Source organism: Apis mellifera, linkage group LG3 (assembly GCF_003254395.2).
Source record: "Apis mellifera strain DH4 linkage group LG3, Amel_HAv3.1, whole genome shotgun sequence".
Taxonomy (NCBI): Eukaryota; Metazoa; Arthropoda; class Insecta; order Hymenoptera; family Apidae; genus Apis; species Apis mellifera.
Window position 1 is genome coordinate 4,006,853 of NC_037640.1, and position 15,994 is coordinate 4,022,846.

General features: G+C 36.3%; 1 protein-coding gene and 1 long non-coding RNA gene across 3 annotated transcripts in view; both read left to right on the forward strand.

Annotated features, from left to right (window-relative positions):
• The first annotated feature begins 335 nt into the window (after window positions 1–335).
• On the forward strand, window positions 336–7,562 carry LOC102654314. The gene is made up of 10 exons (XR_408481.3): window positions 336–1,001; window positions 1,108–1,532; window positions 1,896–2,209; window positions 2,278–2,522; window positions 2,614–2,984; window positions 4,402–4,605; window positions 4,676–6,562; window positions 6,634–7,225; window positions 7,300–7,363; window positions 7,443–7,562. It is a non-coding gene; the product is annotated as an uncharacterized LOC102654314 (long non-coding RNA).
• A 144-nt stretch (window positions 7,563–7,706) lies between these two features.
• The window catches only part of LOC102656822, a 46,893-nt gene continuing 38,605 nt past the window's right edge, over window positions 7,707–15,994 (forward strand). Inside the window, exons 1-5 of one of the 2 annotated variants that reach the window (XM_026439606.1) lie at window positions 7,707–8,156; window positions 8,782–9,946; window positions 10,035–10,327; window positions 10,546–11,420; window positions 11,510–11,836. In XM_026439606.1, the coding sequence (XP_026295391.1) occupies window positions 11,171–11,420; window positions 11,510–11,836 (577 nt within the window). In that variant the 5' untranslated portion in view covers window positions 7,707–8,156; window positions 8,782–9,946; window positions 10,035–10,327; window positions 10,546–11,170. The remainder of the gene's footprint in view (window positions 8,157–8,781; window positions 9,947–10,034; window positions 10,328–10,545; window positions 11,421–11,509; window positions 11,837–15,994) is intronic. The other variant, XM_006559731.3, reaches the window with a different exon arrangement.

Below are 15,994 nucleotides of genomic sequence, written 5' to 3' on the forward strand. Positions count from 1 at the left end.
TATTTATTTCAAAAGTTAAATAAAATGAATACTTTTTTTTATTTTTAAATAAATTTGTTATATATCTTGATATAAATGAAAATTTATTATAATATTTTAATGTTAAGCTTAAGGATAAAGAGGATAATGATCTTAACAACAAAATTAAATAATTACTTCTTTATATACCAGATGACGCCACATTTCAGTTATATTAGTTTTCTATTAAATTAAATTGATTAAATAAAAAATAATAAAGAATTAAAAGTTAAAAATTTCAAAAAATTAACTTTTCAAATCTAGTAAAAGTGATATGAATAAGAAATAATAAATATAAATTTGGCAAGAATGAAAAAGAAAATTTGATGGAAGAAATATAAAGTGTAATAAATGAAATATACCATTCAAGTTATTTTAAATCTGTCACATACACAAATACAAACATTTCTCACAATATTGTTCATAAACAATTTGTTTAGTCATATGCCATTACGATAAATAACAGGATGTGAAAAGAGAAATAAGACGAAAAGTGAATAAAAAGAAAACAGAAAAAAGTAATAAAAAAAAAATCTAATATGTATTAAGTGAATAGTGAGCTATAGATTAATGTGAATTTTTACTTGACCTAACCCCATATTTATGTGAACATCAGTTCTTGATCCTGTTTGCTATTTCGTTTAAATTTCATCGCGTAACGCTGTATCGGGAATCTAAGAATGTATCAGCTGTAACAACGCATCATCGATTTCCTGTCAAACGAATTTTTCATTCTTGCTTCACGCGATGTGCTACTGATAGCTTCTTTTTTCTGCTCGAAATATATTTGTATTAATTTTTCTTCAATATTGGCGTAACTTAAAGATATACTTTATTTATATTTATATATTTTACAAACAAATGTCGCAAAATAACTTTAATGAAGATGCCATGTTAGATTATTACAAATTACAATTAACAGCAGACATTTTGAAAAATGTCGTGATTTGAATTTTCTCAATTTCAATTGGATCAAATGTAAGGTAAATAGCACTATTTTAATTCTTTGAATAAAAAAATTAAAAGATAAAAAAAAATTGAAATAAATTTTTTGATATAAAATATTATTACATGCAATTCGTTAAGCAGATATCAAGATCTCGGATAATTTCATTCTATCCTGATTCGATTACCAAGAACTCAGTGGGTGATAACAATCTACAATTTGTTATTTAAGCAAATCGATGGTCGATCGATTAAAACAAACGAGCTTATAGATCGCGTTCGTTTCGCAAACACGCGTCAGGACACGTGGCGAACGTAAGTCATGCCAACCCTTTCGCCGTTCACCGGAAAGGAGATTTCGTCGAATTCATCGATGATTCTCTGAAATCTCTGAGATTATATTGCCTCTACGAAACTGTATTTCGCAGTAGACGCGTGTACAGGATGATTCTCTTCTACGAATTCGGCCTGCATGACATTCCCGACGAAATGTTCCGTCTGTCCATTATTCATTGCGACCACTGAAAGTGTGCACGCACATTTCGTGTTTGAATTTTTCTTTTATCCAGGTATGCCTGTATCCAATTCGATTCGATTCAATTTCGTACCTTTTTTTCTCAACTTGAGGAAAAGAGAATATTTTAAAATGATAAAAAATTGTAAAATTTATAATAAACTTTGATGAATTTATTTCATTCTTTTAGTTTGAAATGTAAATGAATTCATCTAAATCTATCTAAAATTTATTTCAATATACTGAATACTATGAAATAATGAAATTATTAAAAAGCAAACATAATTTTTATATCTGATATAAAAATATGAATATGAATCATATCTCATAAAAAAATAAATTAAAAATTATTAACAATTATTATTAACTCATCAATTAATCACTAATTAATCAATCAATAATTTTTATCTTTCTTTAGTTTCAGAATTTTATTGCACTCAAGAAAACTGTATCACTTGCACAATTAAGATTAATAATTTGATGAATGAAAATCTTCCTATGTGTTACATCCGCTTCAAACTTTGAAATAATGAAACTTTTCGTTTAAACGAACTTCGGCATAGTAATCGCTTTATCTCACTAACAAGGGTTCCCTACAACTTTCGTTCAACGCTATGAAATATCGACACAAATGAAGTTAGCGATTTGAATCAGGATCATTTCATGGAACGTTTGTAAGGAGCTTCCCCACTCTTTGTGGATAAAGACAATTATAATCGCGAGAAGAAAAAGGTAAGGGTGGCGCCGTAGTGTCGCGAGTGTATCGATCACAAAGAATCGCCTAGGTACCTGTGATTCAGAGCAGCGGCCTGCCTCCCTCGGCTTGTAAGTGCTTGTACGTGGCCGGCCCTTTCTCTAGTTCGAGCATGAGGAGCCTCATGAAACATGGATCGAGAGTCGCCCTGGAAGGAGCTGCGGGAAAGAAGCCGACCGCCTGCCGTGCGGTTGCCGATCATCGGCGATAGTGATGGGATTAATACTCTCACGTATCGTATCGAGAATCCGGTCAAACAAATTATATGTTACAGTTGAAATCATAAGTAAGGTATGGTATCGTTGTTTAAATGAAAGCAATACTTTGACGAGATATTACGACGTAAAACTGGAGAAGAAATATATAACGATTGTTATTGTAGATGGTAGCCAAGAAGTTAGAAAGAAAATTATGAAAATATAGACGTATGAATTGAAGATACGATTCAGAAATAGGAAATATATCAGTATAAGAGTATGGAAATTGAGAAAAGAAATTTCAGGAATAGAAATTGAAGAGTATATGAATTTAGATACAGATGTACAAGAATGCATAGAAAATTTTTGAAATATGAAAGAATGGAAATTTTGGAATTTTAACAAACGAAGACTTGGAAGAAATTACTGCTTGTCTGAATGATTTCGCGATCAGTCCCATCACTAATCACCGATGTGACCACGCGGTTACTTTTCAAGCGGCTGTGCAAGAAGAGCTTCCTGGCGCTGTTGATTCACGGAAATTAGTGCCACCGCGGTGCGTGCTCTGAACATTACTTTGTAACTCGATATGCATTATGTAAAACCGGCGACTACCGCGTCGTAATTGTATCGTTTTGATAAGTAAGCTCGCACGCTTGTTTCCTCATCTCCGATTTTGTGATTTCACTTTATTTCTTGCGTTCATCCCCTATCTCTGCTTTCGATTCCACGCGAAAAATATTCATTTCGATCATTCATTGGTAATTTTTTTCGTCATTCTCGTTGTTACGAGTAGTTAAATCTCATCGGTTGATAATTTATAATTTTATACTTTATTGATAAAAACGATCTCTAGAATAGAAAATCCTTTTAGGATTTCCTATTTCCCTTTCTTATAGAATAATGATTAAATTTTTAATAGAATTGATCAACCATGACATTACAATTAGTTTATGGTGGATGGTTGAATTTAGAGTGCATTAGAGATCGAATAGTACAAAAGGTTTAATACGTAACGAAACTACGGCATAATAATCGTGTCTGTATTTAGTGCGTTCTAGTACCAGGAAATTCACTTACGAACACATGTGATTGGAGATTACCGTGATTATTTCACCGGATTAACTCTTCTGCCGAATGGTTGGCCAGTTATTGTATACAAATCTGTGAGATGTATCTAAAATGTATTTGCAAAACAATATAAATGCAAAGATTATTAGGAGATTGAAGTCAAGAATTTAAACTTTCAAAATTTTATCAAGGAAAGAAATTTATATATTTTAAAATATTTTAAAATAATTAAATATTTCTTTATTAAATTATTTTTGAAATATTACGTTCTGTTGCTCTGTAAATTATAATAAATATCTCGAGAGGAGAAAACGGAGATGGGGAGAGAGAAAACAAAGAAGTATGAAGATTCTACGTGAATCAGAAGAAAATATTTGTCACGGATGATATATGTTGGTTGATATGGTTGATGATCGAAATCGGAGAGACAGGTCGCAGATTAAAAGGGCAAATAGAAAAGGCACAGCCTCTCTGCTTGATTGCACGGCTCGTGGAGAGATATTTGTCTTGGAGATGAAATATGTGCGATGCAATTAGACCGGAACGTTTGTAGGAACTAGCTGTATGAAGAAGCAAACAGATGTCTTAAGAAATTCATCTAATCGAAATAGATAAATCATATTTAGAATGTGAAAAGGATATGAAAATTGATAAAATATGTTTTATAAAGTAACATACCAAGATGTACAGTTTTTACTTACTTTCAAAACACTCTGCCAATATGAAAATCATTATATACAATCATTATCAAAAGAATTTCCAATTTTATGAAATGTAATATTTTCACATGAATATTATACAAATTGTATTAAGAAACTGAACGATCTTAATGGTATTTATTTATTAAAAGTATATATATTCAACTATCATCTTTCTAACCATTCACATTTTTTTGATTTCAGGTTCCTCAAATTTGGCCATGGAAACTTTAAACCATCATTCACAGCAGACAGTTTTTACTTATAATTACTTACTTTCAGAATACTCTGCCCAATATGAAAATCATCATATACAATCATTATCAAAAGAATTTCCAATTTTATGAAATGTAATATTTTCACATGAATATTATACAAATTGTATTAAGAAACTGAACGATCTTAATGGTATTTATTTATTAAAAGTATATATATTCAACTATCATCTTTCTAACCATTCATATTTTTTTGATTTCAGGTTTCTCAAATTTGGCCATGGAAACTTTAAACCATTATTCACGGCTCCTTAAACCTTCGCCCTCGGTCGCGTTAATTCTCAAGTATTATCAATTCAAGAGCAGCTTCAGAGGCACTCGACGCGTCATCAATAAACGATCAACCCCTGTTCGGATCTATCTCGTCCTAGGATCCTTGTCTTGTCGATCGTTCGCGTGGATCCCATCGATCATCTTCGTCGGCAGGCGTTCGACGAAAGTTCAAAAAAAGGAGAACACACACACGTGGTGTGTCTGACCAGAAAAAGGAGAGGAAAGGAAAGAAATTGATCCTGCCTGTTGAATCCTCGTTACAAAATACTCGATACTCACAGGAGGTCGGCTTTCGTTCGAAACGGCTCTATCTTCATGCGAAACCATGGGAGAGGCAGGTGGCTCTGCGGCCATAAATGGGTGATGGACGACGTAACGATCTCTTCACTCTCTCGTATGGACGTCACAATTAGCCATCTACGTAGACACGGCTACGAACCAACAAACGGACCGAACAAACTGCCCTGTCTATCTGTTTGTCTATCGGATCTGTCGCTTGCGCGGCAGAGAAGCAGGAATTGCGTTCGTTCAATTAACGATAGACTCGATTAACTGTATTCCCTCCGGTGGTGAGCTGGCGCGAATATAAATTAGCGACTTCGATCGATTGTTTTGCCGTAGGTCCGGGAGAGATTGAGAAAGCAGGTGGCGACCGATCGCACGCATCCGGACTTTGAATCGCCGATTTGGAGTACTCGGATTTAGGGAGATTGATTCTTCCAAGGACGAGAATAATTGGAGTGTAAGGATAATTTCATTTGTTTGAAATTTGTTGAAGAAAGATCGTTGGAAAGCACTTCTCACTTGTACGGAAATAGAATGAGAGTTGTGATAATTGATTAAAATCTCATTTTAATAGAATTCTGTATTTCAGGGAATGTTCATTTGTCTCTGTTGGATAGTCTTTTAATTTTTTTACGTCTTTAGTAGACATTTTTTAAGTTTAAAGGAAAAGAAAAGAAAGTTTCTCGGTGAGTTTTCAGTCAAGATTGTAAAGTCAAGTTTTCTTCGCTGTGAATTCCACAATTTTATTAGGTTTATTCAACGAAAAATACCCAACTTGATGCTATAGTCAAGGACCTAATTATCTGATTCTGAAAAAAGCTTCGCCTCGAAATTGAAGTTTCTAAACTACCATGTGTTAACATTATCAACAAAGTTGGTCACACTACAGCCAAAACTTTTCTATTTTCATTAAATTGCTCTTTGATTTCTCCTGATCTTGCAGAAATCTTGTTGCCACGAAAATTAGGCTAAACTTAACTAAAAGAGGAATTATCCTTTAAATCCTTAAATCCTTTTTGATGGATTGAAAAATTGAAATTGAGCTAGAGCTAGATACATTATAATTGAATGATAAAAATCCAAAAAGAAAAAAATGGAGGAGAAAGAGTATAAGAAAAATAGAAAATGAAAGAGAATAAAATGTATTCACTTTTGACGAACTGAAATTTTGAGTAACGCCACGTGCTTTTGGCATTCTGCACTTTTGACATTTCACGAGCTTTTCACCAACAGACAGCGATTTTCAATGGGATTGTCCTACGGAAAGAGAAACTTCAAAGGGAATGGTATTCGCAAATTGAGCGGAGTCGGTTGGAATACCTTTTTGTAGTTTCGTAAATGCAAAATTCGACAGACAATGGGTGGACGGGGAAGAGAATGGGAAGAAAAAAATACAAGCAAAATCAAGATTGTACAATACGTTCTCTATAATGTTGTCATTGAGAATTACTATCTTCTTTATTATCATTTCCTTCCCTCTCTTAAGAAACATTAAAAAAAAGAAAGATAAAATATGGAATAATTCAGGAATAGTAAGTAAAAAAAGAAACGTATACATTTCAAAGAAATTACACTTACGAAAATAAAATCGTCCAATTTTCAGGTTTCAGAATTACGCCAACGATCCAAACAAAAAGAAGAAAGAGAGATGCAGGAATTTGCTAGAAGAACCCTCCCATCAGGATCGAATTTCCTTTGCATCAATATTCGAAGGACTGTCTTCTTCGAGAGAATTGCTCCAATAAAACCCACGCGTATTCGTAAAAGTCGCTTCCCTTCTTTGAGCTTTTCGCGTAGGAAAGCGTAGAGTTCCATCTGCTCGATGGTGAATAAAAATGAAAGGATTGTTCTTGGATGCTGTTTGATCGTCGCCGAGTCTCGCGCGCATTTCTTTGCCCGTCATCGAGCCTCTTCTCTATAGTAACGTGCGTGAGTTCTCTAGTTGCCCAGATTCGTCGAAGGAAACACAAATAAACTTGTCCATGGCACGCTTTTGTTCGTGTCCCGTGTGCACAAGTAATCATTGATCCGATTTTCTTGTTGGCCCTGTTACACACTTTTTCCGGATCGACACGATAAACCCAACGATAGCATCAAAGCTTAATCGAAAGTGCGTCCCTATGTTCCGTTCACCGATTCAGCCGCAGTTCTTCTTTCTTTTTTCTTTTTTTTTTTTTCGATGAACAAGGAACAAGGTACGAGCAAGTTTTTCACGCCATTTCGAAGAACAGTGCTGTAGATTGTAACTGAGAGATTGAATTATTTACAGACCCGATCGGTTTGCTCCTGCCACCCGGAGAGTGTTTGATTCTATTTGTGTTGAAGTGAAATCAGTAACGTATTGAAATATTAAATTTATAAGGATTGAGAATTACTATTAAATTCTAATTATTGTTAATTAATAATAGATAGAAATTGTTAAGGAATATGGATATAATGGAACACGGATATTGATATTTTTATTTCTTAAAATATACATATGATATAATTATAAAATATTGGAAAAAATATTGGAAGTTTACATATAATTATCTTTTAACAAATTAAGGCAAGTCTAATTTCTGTAATATATATATATATATATTGTTTAATTTAAATCACTCAACTATAAATTTCAAGAATTTAATTTCTTCTCCGTTAAATAATTAAAGTTTCTTTCCGTTTAATCACAGATTAGCCATCAGTAAAGTTCTTGGACCACAATATCCCTTCAGAAGACGTCATTAACCTCCTGTTTCGGTTTATCGTCGCGGAAGGCATAGGAGGAATCAGCTTTGATCCTGGGCCACGCAATTCCTGTCGGAGCCTTGGGCGATGGTGAACACCGTGGCTGCACCGTCAGAAAATTTCATGGGACTAGCACAATGTCCGATAGCAGAGATTGCGTAATAGAGATCACTTGGCAGAGAATCTGATCAAAGTTGAATCTCATTGGCTTTCGTTTCGGTGGTAGGGACCGACGAGGGAACTGCCTTGTCTCTGCTATGGAAATCCTAGATGGAAGAGATAAGGGATACAGAATAAAGATACGAGTTTTTGGGAGTAATGATATTGACCGCGTGTAGATTGCATTAAGATTTCTGAACTCTCTTAAGCGTGATAATTGGATAATTTTGGATAATAATGGTAAATATCTTTTTATTTTTATTTTATTATATATTTCTAAATTTGTATAAATGCTAAAACAATTATGAGAAAGTAAAATTTTATTAACGTTATTTACTTAAATTAAAAATAAACCAGACTATTATAAATTAAAAGGTGTGAACGAATTCTAATGGTAAAGTTTGATAGCTTTTTACAATATGTCTTAATATTTTAATATCAATGAGAAGATAATTTGTTTCATTTAAGTTTGGTAGAATTTAAAATATCTCTGGTAAAATTTATTAAAGCAATTGAATGGGAATTATTTTTATTAAATGTAAGGCAAGTAAGGATGAAATGATTCAAAGGCAAATAGTAATAAATTAATTACTATATATATAATATTATTGATAACCAAATATTTAGCCATTCACCATAATTTATCCCATTATATAATCTGGTTTATATTATGAATATAAATTAGCGAGATTTATGAACATTTATTAGTAAAATTATATTTATCCTTTCTATAAATTTTTAGCATTTATACATAGAAAAGTGTAAAATAGAATAGAATATATAATGAAATAGAAATACAAGATTAATTTTACGATTTATCTTTGAATATTTATTTTATCCATATAATATCTATAATCTTGAATAGATTATATGGATCGAATCTAACGTGTGAAAGGTGAAGAAGTGAATTCTCAAAATTGTTGTAACGAAAGGAGTTACGTGGGAAAGAAGCACAAGCTCTCAGGTTTCCAGCAGAGGATTAGATTTTATAGAAGATGCTGCATAGATCAAGGATATTTTCATTTTTCATCAACCACCAGTTGCCCAGTTTGTGCTCTCTCGTTCCTCGATTATACATTTTGCTACATGACTTAAAAACCTGGTCAGAGGTTGTTCCAGTTACGCTTTAATAATGGTAATATTTCCTGAGCATCGTGTACCGTGTCGTGTATTACGAGAAGCCAAGATTCCGCGTCAAAACATATACATCTTAAAAATTAATTGATAAAATGGCGGATACGATGGTTGAATAATTTTTAAAGAATTTATTATTAGGAAGAGGAAGATATAATGAAAAAGGAAAATTTCGAGATCTATTTGGGAAGAACGTGAAATTTCATGCGCAATTTCATACGCGAAAGAAAACAGAGTAAACAGAAAATCGTATTACCAAGTAAAATGATTTTGAAACGGAATAACGTTCTCCATTGAGATGCGGAAATACCGTACAAATAACCGAGATGTTTGCATAGGATGGGGACACCGGGCGAAACTCATCTTTTCAGATGTTTCCCAGTACACCGATAGTCGTGGTCGAGAGGAATGAATTAAAAAAGAAACCATAGAGACAGGCTGAACGAGAGAGAGAGAGAGAGAGAAAGAGAGAGGGAGAGTGAAAGAGAAGAGGAAAGGAAAGAAAAAGTAAGAACCTGTGGGAAGAAGACAACAAACGTCTATTCATATCTTCGAGCAATGAATTGAGTTTGAGTTGTGCAACATAAAGATTGCAATAAAATAACGAAGATTTTAATTGTTTCCTTAATTTAAAGTGTCACTGGCAATGTAATTACCGTGCTAAATTTAATTTCATAATATAAATATTATCTGTGCATACACATATTATTGAGCAATTTTTCTTTTACATTTACAAAAAGCTTAAATTAAAATATTCCAATAATTTAAGAAATAGAAAATTCAATAATCAAAGAGCTCTATATTTTTACCACCATGGATTAATTATCATAATTATTCAAAGAGGCTAACGAAAAAAATTGTGAAGAGAATTTTCATAATAATTCATAAATGAAAAGGTACAAGAATAAAAACGCATTAACAATAAAAATGTGATAATGCAGCAAATTTTAAAACTTCTTCATAAACCGACTTCTTATGTCACAGGGAACGCATCCTCGTACCTAGAAGTATGTTTGCAAAGGGACAGAGGAAGATGCATCCTACGCGGAGGTGGCTGAAGATAAGGAGAGAAGGGACACGCAGGGCTGGGGTTCGAGAGGCGGGGGAGAAGAAAAACGAAAAGCAGGTAGAGGACACCGCAGTGAGAGGCGGAGGAGGCTGGCCATTCCGAGGAGGGCAGAGTGCGTTTAAGCGTCCGCTGGACGAGGAGGAAGCGAACGTAGGATGATAAGAAAAAGAAAAGGTTCGGAGGTGAACAAAAGGTAGTGGTCCGAGAGGTGAGCAAGTGCATAATATCCGGGAGAGAAGGAATAAATTCGGCAACGATGCTTGCTTATCGATGAAGAAAATTGGAGAATGGAGAGATAGAATAAATCTGGATAATTTTTTATATTTTTATATTTTTTATATTTTAAAATAATTCAAAGGAAAAAGTATTTAGATTCGTTAGTTCAGAAGAAAATTTTTAATAATATGACAATGATATGTTTTACAGATAAGAAGAAGGAAATGATTTATTAAATTTGGATGAAGTTGGAGTCGTTTCATCCAATGTGAAGTGAGTCAACGACAATACATACCACCACTTTGTCATAGCGCTTATTTTCATTTTTCAAATAATGCTTCTTCGTTCAAATTCAATCGGACCAAAAGTCACACGTATTTCCCTCGTGTTCTGATTTAATCAGACGTAGTACGAGTAGAATCGTGTGAACAATACAAGTACGAGACGACTTCTTTACGAACCATGTGGAGAAAATCATACGTTTACCGTACAAGTAAGGCAGGAAGGAGAAGAAGAAGAAGAAGAAGAAGAAGAAGAAGAACGAGCGTTTAAATATACGCTAAGCGATCGGGTAAAATGAAATGCGGTAAGAAAGGTGGAGAAGAAGGCGCGAGGAAGCCGGTGGTTCGGCGCTAACGTAGTCGAACGAAGAAGATAAATAAGGAATGTATAAGGCGTGCAAGAAACGAGAAAATTGACATTCCAATCTCGCGGAAAATAGTATGCACGCGAAGAGTGGAAAGGAAGAGGGACGGGGGGAGGGAGAAAAAAAAAATATGCGTGTGGAGCAAAGAGCGGATGGAGGAAGGAAGAGGGTCAAGGAGGCGGAGATGAGATGAGAAAAGAAGAAATGGAACGGCGAATCGTTCAGCGGACGAGGAAGAAAGGAGTCTGCCTGAGTAGAGGAAACGAGTATCGCGAACTGGAGGAAGAAGAAGAGGAAGAAGAAGAAGAAGAAGGAGGAAGAAGAAGAAGAAGAAGAAGAAGAAGAAGAAGAAGAAGAAGAGGAAAGAAGGGAGCCAAGGTAAAAGGGAGAGGAGGCGAGGGGACGAGGTCTGGGTTGGGTAAGGTGAGGGCTCCTACGGGTGAGTACCACTCACTTCATTGACTCGTGCGTACGCCCGCACGTCTGTCAGTCCATCCTCACTCACTCGATCCTCGCTTGGTCTCGTAGCCATTCTAACGGAGGCCACAGTTCTCTACCTCGAGTTCCACGTTTACCTCGTCCTCGTCCTCGACGTGGACGTAACGTACACGGCCACAGAAGTGAAGTCGAGGCCGGCGTGGTTCCTTTTCTTTTTTTTCGCTTCGCTTCGCTACGATCGAGGGAATCGTGGTGTCGTTCGATCATTCGGAAAAATCTATCTTCGCGGGTGGATGTCGGCTGGCAGCAAGAACAGGATGATTCTGGGAGGCAGTCTGGGAGGAATCCTCGCTGTCCTCCTATTCGTGCTCGTCGAGATCTCGTGGACCAGGGCCAAGCCTCAACAGATCAAACCCGGTGAGTGTTTTCCTTTTCTTTTCTCTCTTCTCCCGACCAATTATTCTTATCCGCCTCGTACGAGATAATCAATCGATCAATCTTCCAATCCATGGAATATCAATCAATCAATTTCTTTCATTCGAGTAAGAATTATATTAAAAAAAAAAAAAATCCAATTTTATTCGATCGAAAATTTAATTTATGATCTCCGATTAATTCTCCATCAAAGAGAAATTGTTCAATCTCGAAAACATTTCTCTCAACGTGTATGCCAACGTAATATACGTATACGTGTATAACATCTTTCATACTCTCGTACGAATTCTTTATCGCGTTTTGAAGGATTAATTAAAACGCGGCGGATCTGTAACGAGGGAAGTAATACTTCCTCCTTCATTACGGTTCACGGTTTATCGTTAGCGATCAAATCACCGTGATGGAAAAAGAAAGAAAGAAAGGAAGAAAGGAAAAAAGGAAGCAAGAAACAAAGAGACGCAATGCCATTGTTCGCGGTTATATTATATATCGATCGATTCTTTCGAAGAAGAAAGTATCCGATGATCGGTATTATCGGCAGATGTCAGAAACGAAAGCACGCGCACACACACACATATGTGCGCGCGCGCGCGCGCGCCTCGTCGTCGTCGCGTCGTGGGAGCATTCGAAACGCGGCATTGTTCGATCCGTGGATCGTCTATTGCGCAATTCCATCGGATCAGGGTTAACGTACCGGCACGATTACGTTACCGGAATCCGTTCGCGGTAACGATCGATCGATCATGCGTCGTGATCGATCGTGTTCGAAATTTTTTTCCTTTCCTTTTTTTTTTTCCCTTTCCTTTTTTCGCACTGGAAACGCGGCCCGTTCCTTTCTACCTGACCGGCAGGGTGGTCCAAGCCTGTTGGATATCTAATCTGGCGAACGGAAGTCGCTTTGTGCGAGAAGAGAAAGACTCGAGCGGAGCAGTTGTTCCTCGCCTACTTCGATAATGATGTTCGAGATTTTATCTTGATGCCTAATATTTTTTTGCCCCACTTTCGACTTTCGACTCGCGTTCCTTTCGAGGAGGAGGAAGTTTTTAACGCGCGGATAATTTTCTTGCTTTTTTTTTTTTTGAAGATAGGCAAACTTAATATTAATATCTTTTTTTTTTCGAATCTGTTCAGCAAGATGCTTATTTCTAATTCAATTAATCCAATCAATTATGCTATGAAGAGTTTCATTTCTTCATATTTTTTCATTAAATAACAAATACATTCGAGCACAATCAAATTTCAATATATATATATATATTATCGATAAGTAAAGCTAAATCTAAAATCTAACCAATCGATGAGCTTATTAATTAATGGAAATTTATTCCCCAACAATCGACGCGTCTTTCTTTCTTCATTTCCTCGGCCATGATGTGTACCTCGTCCAACTCTCGCCTCCTATAAAATAACGATCGAACAGTGATCGAAGAGAGGACACCGCGTGCAGTTAAGCATCGCGAAGTAGTTTGTTCGGGTCCAGCCGAAAGGAGTTTACGTACGCTTGCAGACCGCACGCTTTCGGCGTTATACGGCCGCCTACGTGAATGCCCTAAGAGAACTTTAGCTGTATTTCGCCCTGCACGCCGCCGTTTGTCCCCCTTCCGGAATTATTGTCTCGGGACCGAGTCTAACTCGCGGCCTCGCTCGTTTCAAACTTCTTCGCGGCGAGAAATAATATTTCAAGGCGTTTGCAAGGCTCGAGGGGCGGTCCTTGTGTTGTGTCCCTCGCTCCCCCTACGCTGTAAACGGAGAAATATATATATATATATAATAAAGGAACAATGATGAAATTTTATAAATTATCGGGTCAAGTTATAGTTGTTGGAAATCGATTGATCGTGTTTTGAACTTTCCAACTCGTGTTGAATTGTCTCGAGGAATGCGTTCTGTTCCCGGGGAGGAGCATTGAGGAGAAACTTTTCGATTTTAACGGAGAATAATGATAAAAGAGATTGGTGCGGTGAATGTTTAATAAATCGATCGGTGGATCGATCATTGTTAACTCGAGAAGCTTCAACGAGTTTGTAATGTACACTGTTGGAAATGATTTTTAAGATCGAGGAGAGGAATCGGCGCCGATCTTTTTGCCATTGGCATTAGTTCATCATCGAGGAAGGAAAATGGAGGAATAGAAGATCGCACGTTTCTATATCGACATCTTGATCTCTTGCGTCTTCCATTGTCTTCCCGATCTATCTGTGCCATCTTGCAAAATTTCCCTCGAAGAAATTAATTAATTTCCACCAGAGTCACTCGTTGCACATCCTTTGGAAATTTAAGAGATTAATTCTCGAGGAAGGAAAACAAAAATTGAGAATGTACAACCGATCTAATGGTACTAATTATCGATCAATTCGAAGAGACTCGAAGAAGTCCTCCATCTGGGTGGGTATTTTTTTTTTTCTCTCCTTTCTTTTTCAAACATCATGCACCGAGATCCATCATCCCATTCGCGCTCTCTCCACTCGATCTTTCGCGAGATCTCCAGCCTTTTCCGTCCAATTATCTCTCTCGATCGAATTCGATCCTCTCCCTCCCTTTTCTCCCTCGACGATTCGGTGGCGAATGAATCTTACATGCTACGTCCAAGCCAGGACTATATATCATTTCTTGGTCGGAAAACTGGAAGCAGGATAGCCTCCTTTCCAGACCGATTTCAACGCCAAATGGCGGATACGCGGCTGGTCCACCGATATGGAACCTATTCCGGTTTATTGGAGATGGCGTATGCAGCCCAAACATCTGGCTCCCGCGAGATATATTTCCGCGGCGATCCGAGAAGATTCCGCCGGATGTTTCACACCGGTTAGTCTTTTTTAATAGTGGATTCGATTTCACGAGATAAAGATTTCTTTTTGTAGAATTGGAGTTTGGGGTATTAAGAGAGGTTTGCCTTTGTTTTGAAGTGGAGGATCGAATTGATTCGAAGAAAATCGAGGTGTGGTAAAAATTTATCATTTTAAAATTATCGACACGTGTTGAAGAAATTCTAAAGACGGATGATTCTGATAAAAATCTTATTCACCGGGTTCAGCAGGTTTTTCCTTTCGTACAAGTTCCAAGTTTTAATGGAAGGGACACCGTGAGATAAATTACGTCGACATTCGGGATAATTAGAGAGGCATCGTGTATCGTGGCACGTGCTCATCTCCGTTTTCTCCATCGATCTTGCAGCCTCTGCGACGACCCACCCACCCTCCTACTCTCTCCCCTCCCCTCCTCGATTCGTATGCCCTATTTACCCTCATAGTTCTTGCAACGTTTCCGACAGGTTTGACTTTAAAAGAAGTCGTATTAAAATTCTCTTCACACTCTTTGGAAATTTACAAGTTTCCAACCAGTATATACGTGGAAAAGTCAATCTTTCTCGCGAGAATCAAATCGGATAACTGTTTGAAAACTTTTGAAATTCCTTTTCTTTTCCTTTTTTTGCCCGGTTAGTCTAGTTTTGATTCATCCATTCATAGTTATCCATTCATAGTTCAACTTTATCCCCTTTTTTTCTCTTTTTTCGATTCCTCTTCTTTTATGAACTGTTCAGAAAAGAGATTTGAAATTTTTTTGGTAGTAAATGTTTATTATAATTATGCAAATGTATGTATTTTTTAAAAAGATTCGATCATTTTGAAGTTAGAAATATTTTTATTAAAGAATGAATAAATAAAAATTTCAAACAGATTCAAAAGTAAACGTTTCGCTCTATTCGGTTAAAGATTCCTCGATTCCCCCTGCAGAAGGTTAAATCAGTTCAATCCCCTTAAAAGATATATATATATATCAACCCACTACAAGACAAACAGTACACTCAGAGACAAAGTAAACTTCTCTCAGAAATAGCAGGAATATTCAAACCTTCTTCCTCCTACCACTGCTCCTCACTCGACGAAAGATTACAATTTACAACGTACACCACCCCCATAAAAGCAGAGAACAATTCTCCCCAAGTCTGTCGAAGAAAAGTCAAAAGTTAGGAACAGACTCACCGTTCAGAAAATGCAGATCGTCTCGCCAAAAGAAGATAGAGAAAAACAGTTTGACTCTCACGAAATCTACCAACCCCTTCCGTAAGATAATTTTCGAGTTGGCCAGTCCCGGACACCCGGCGTCGAAAACGAGCTTTCCATCTTAATTAACGTACTC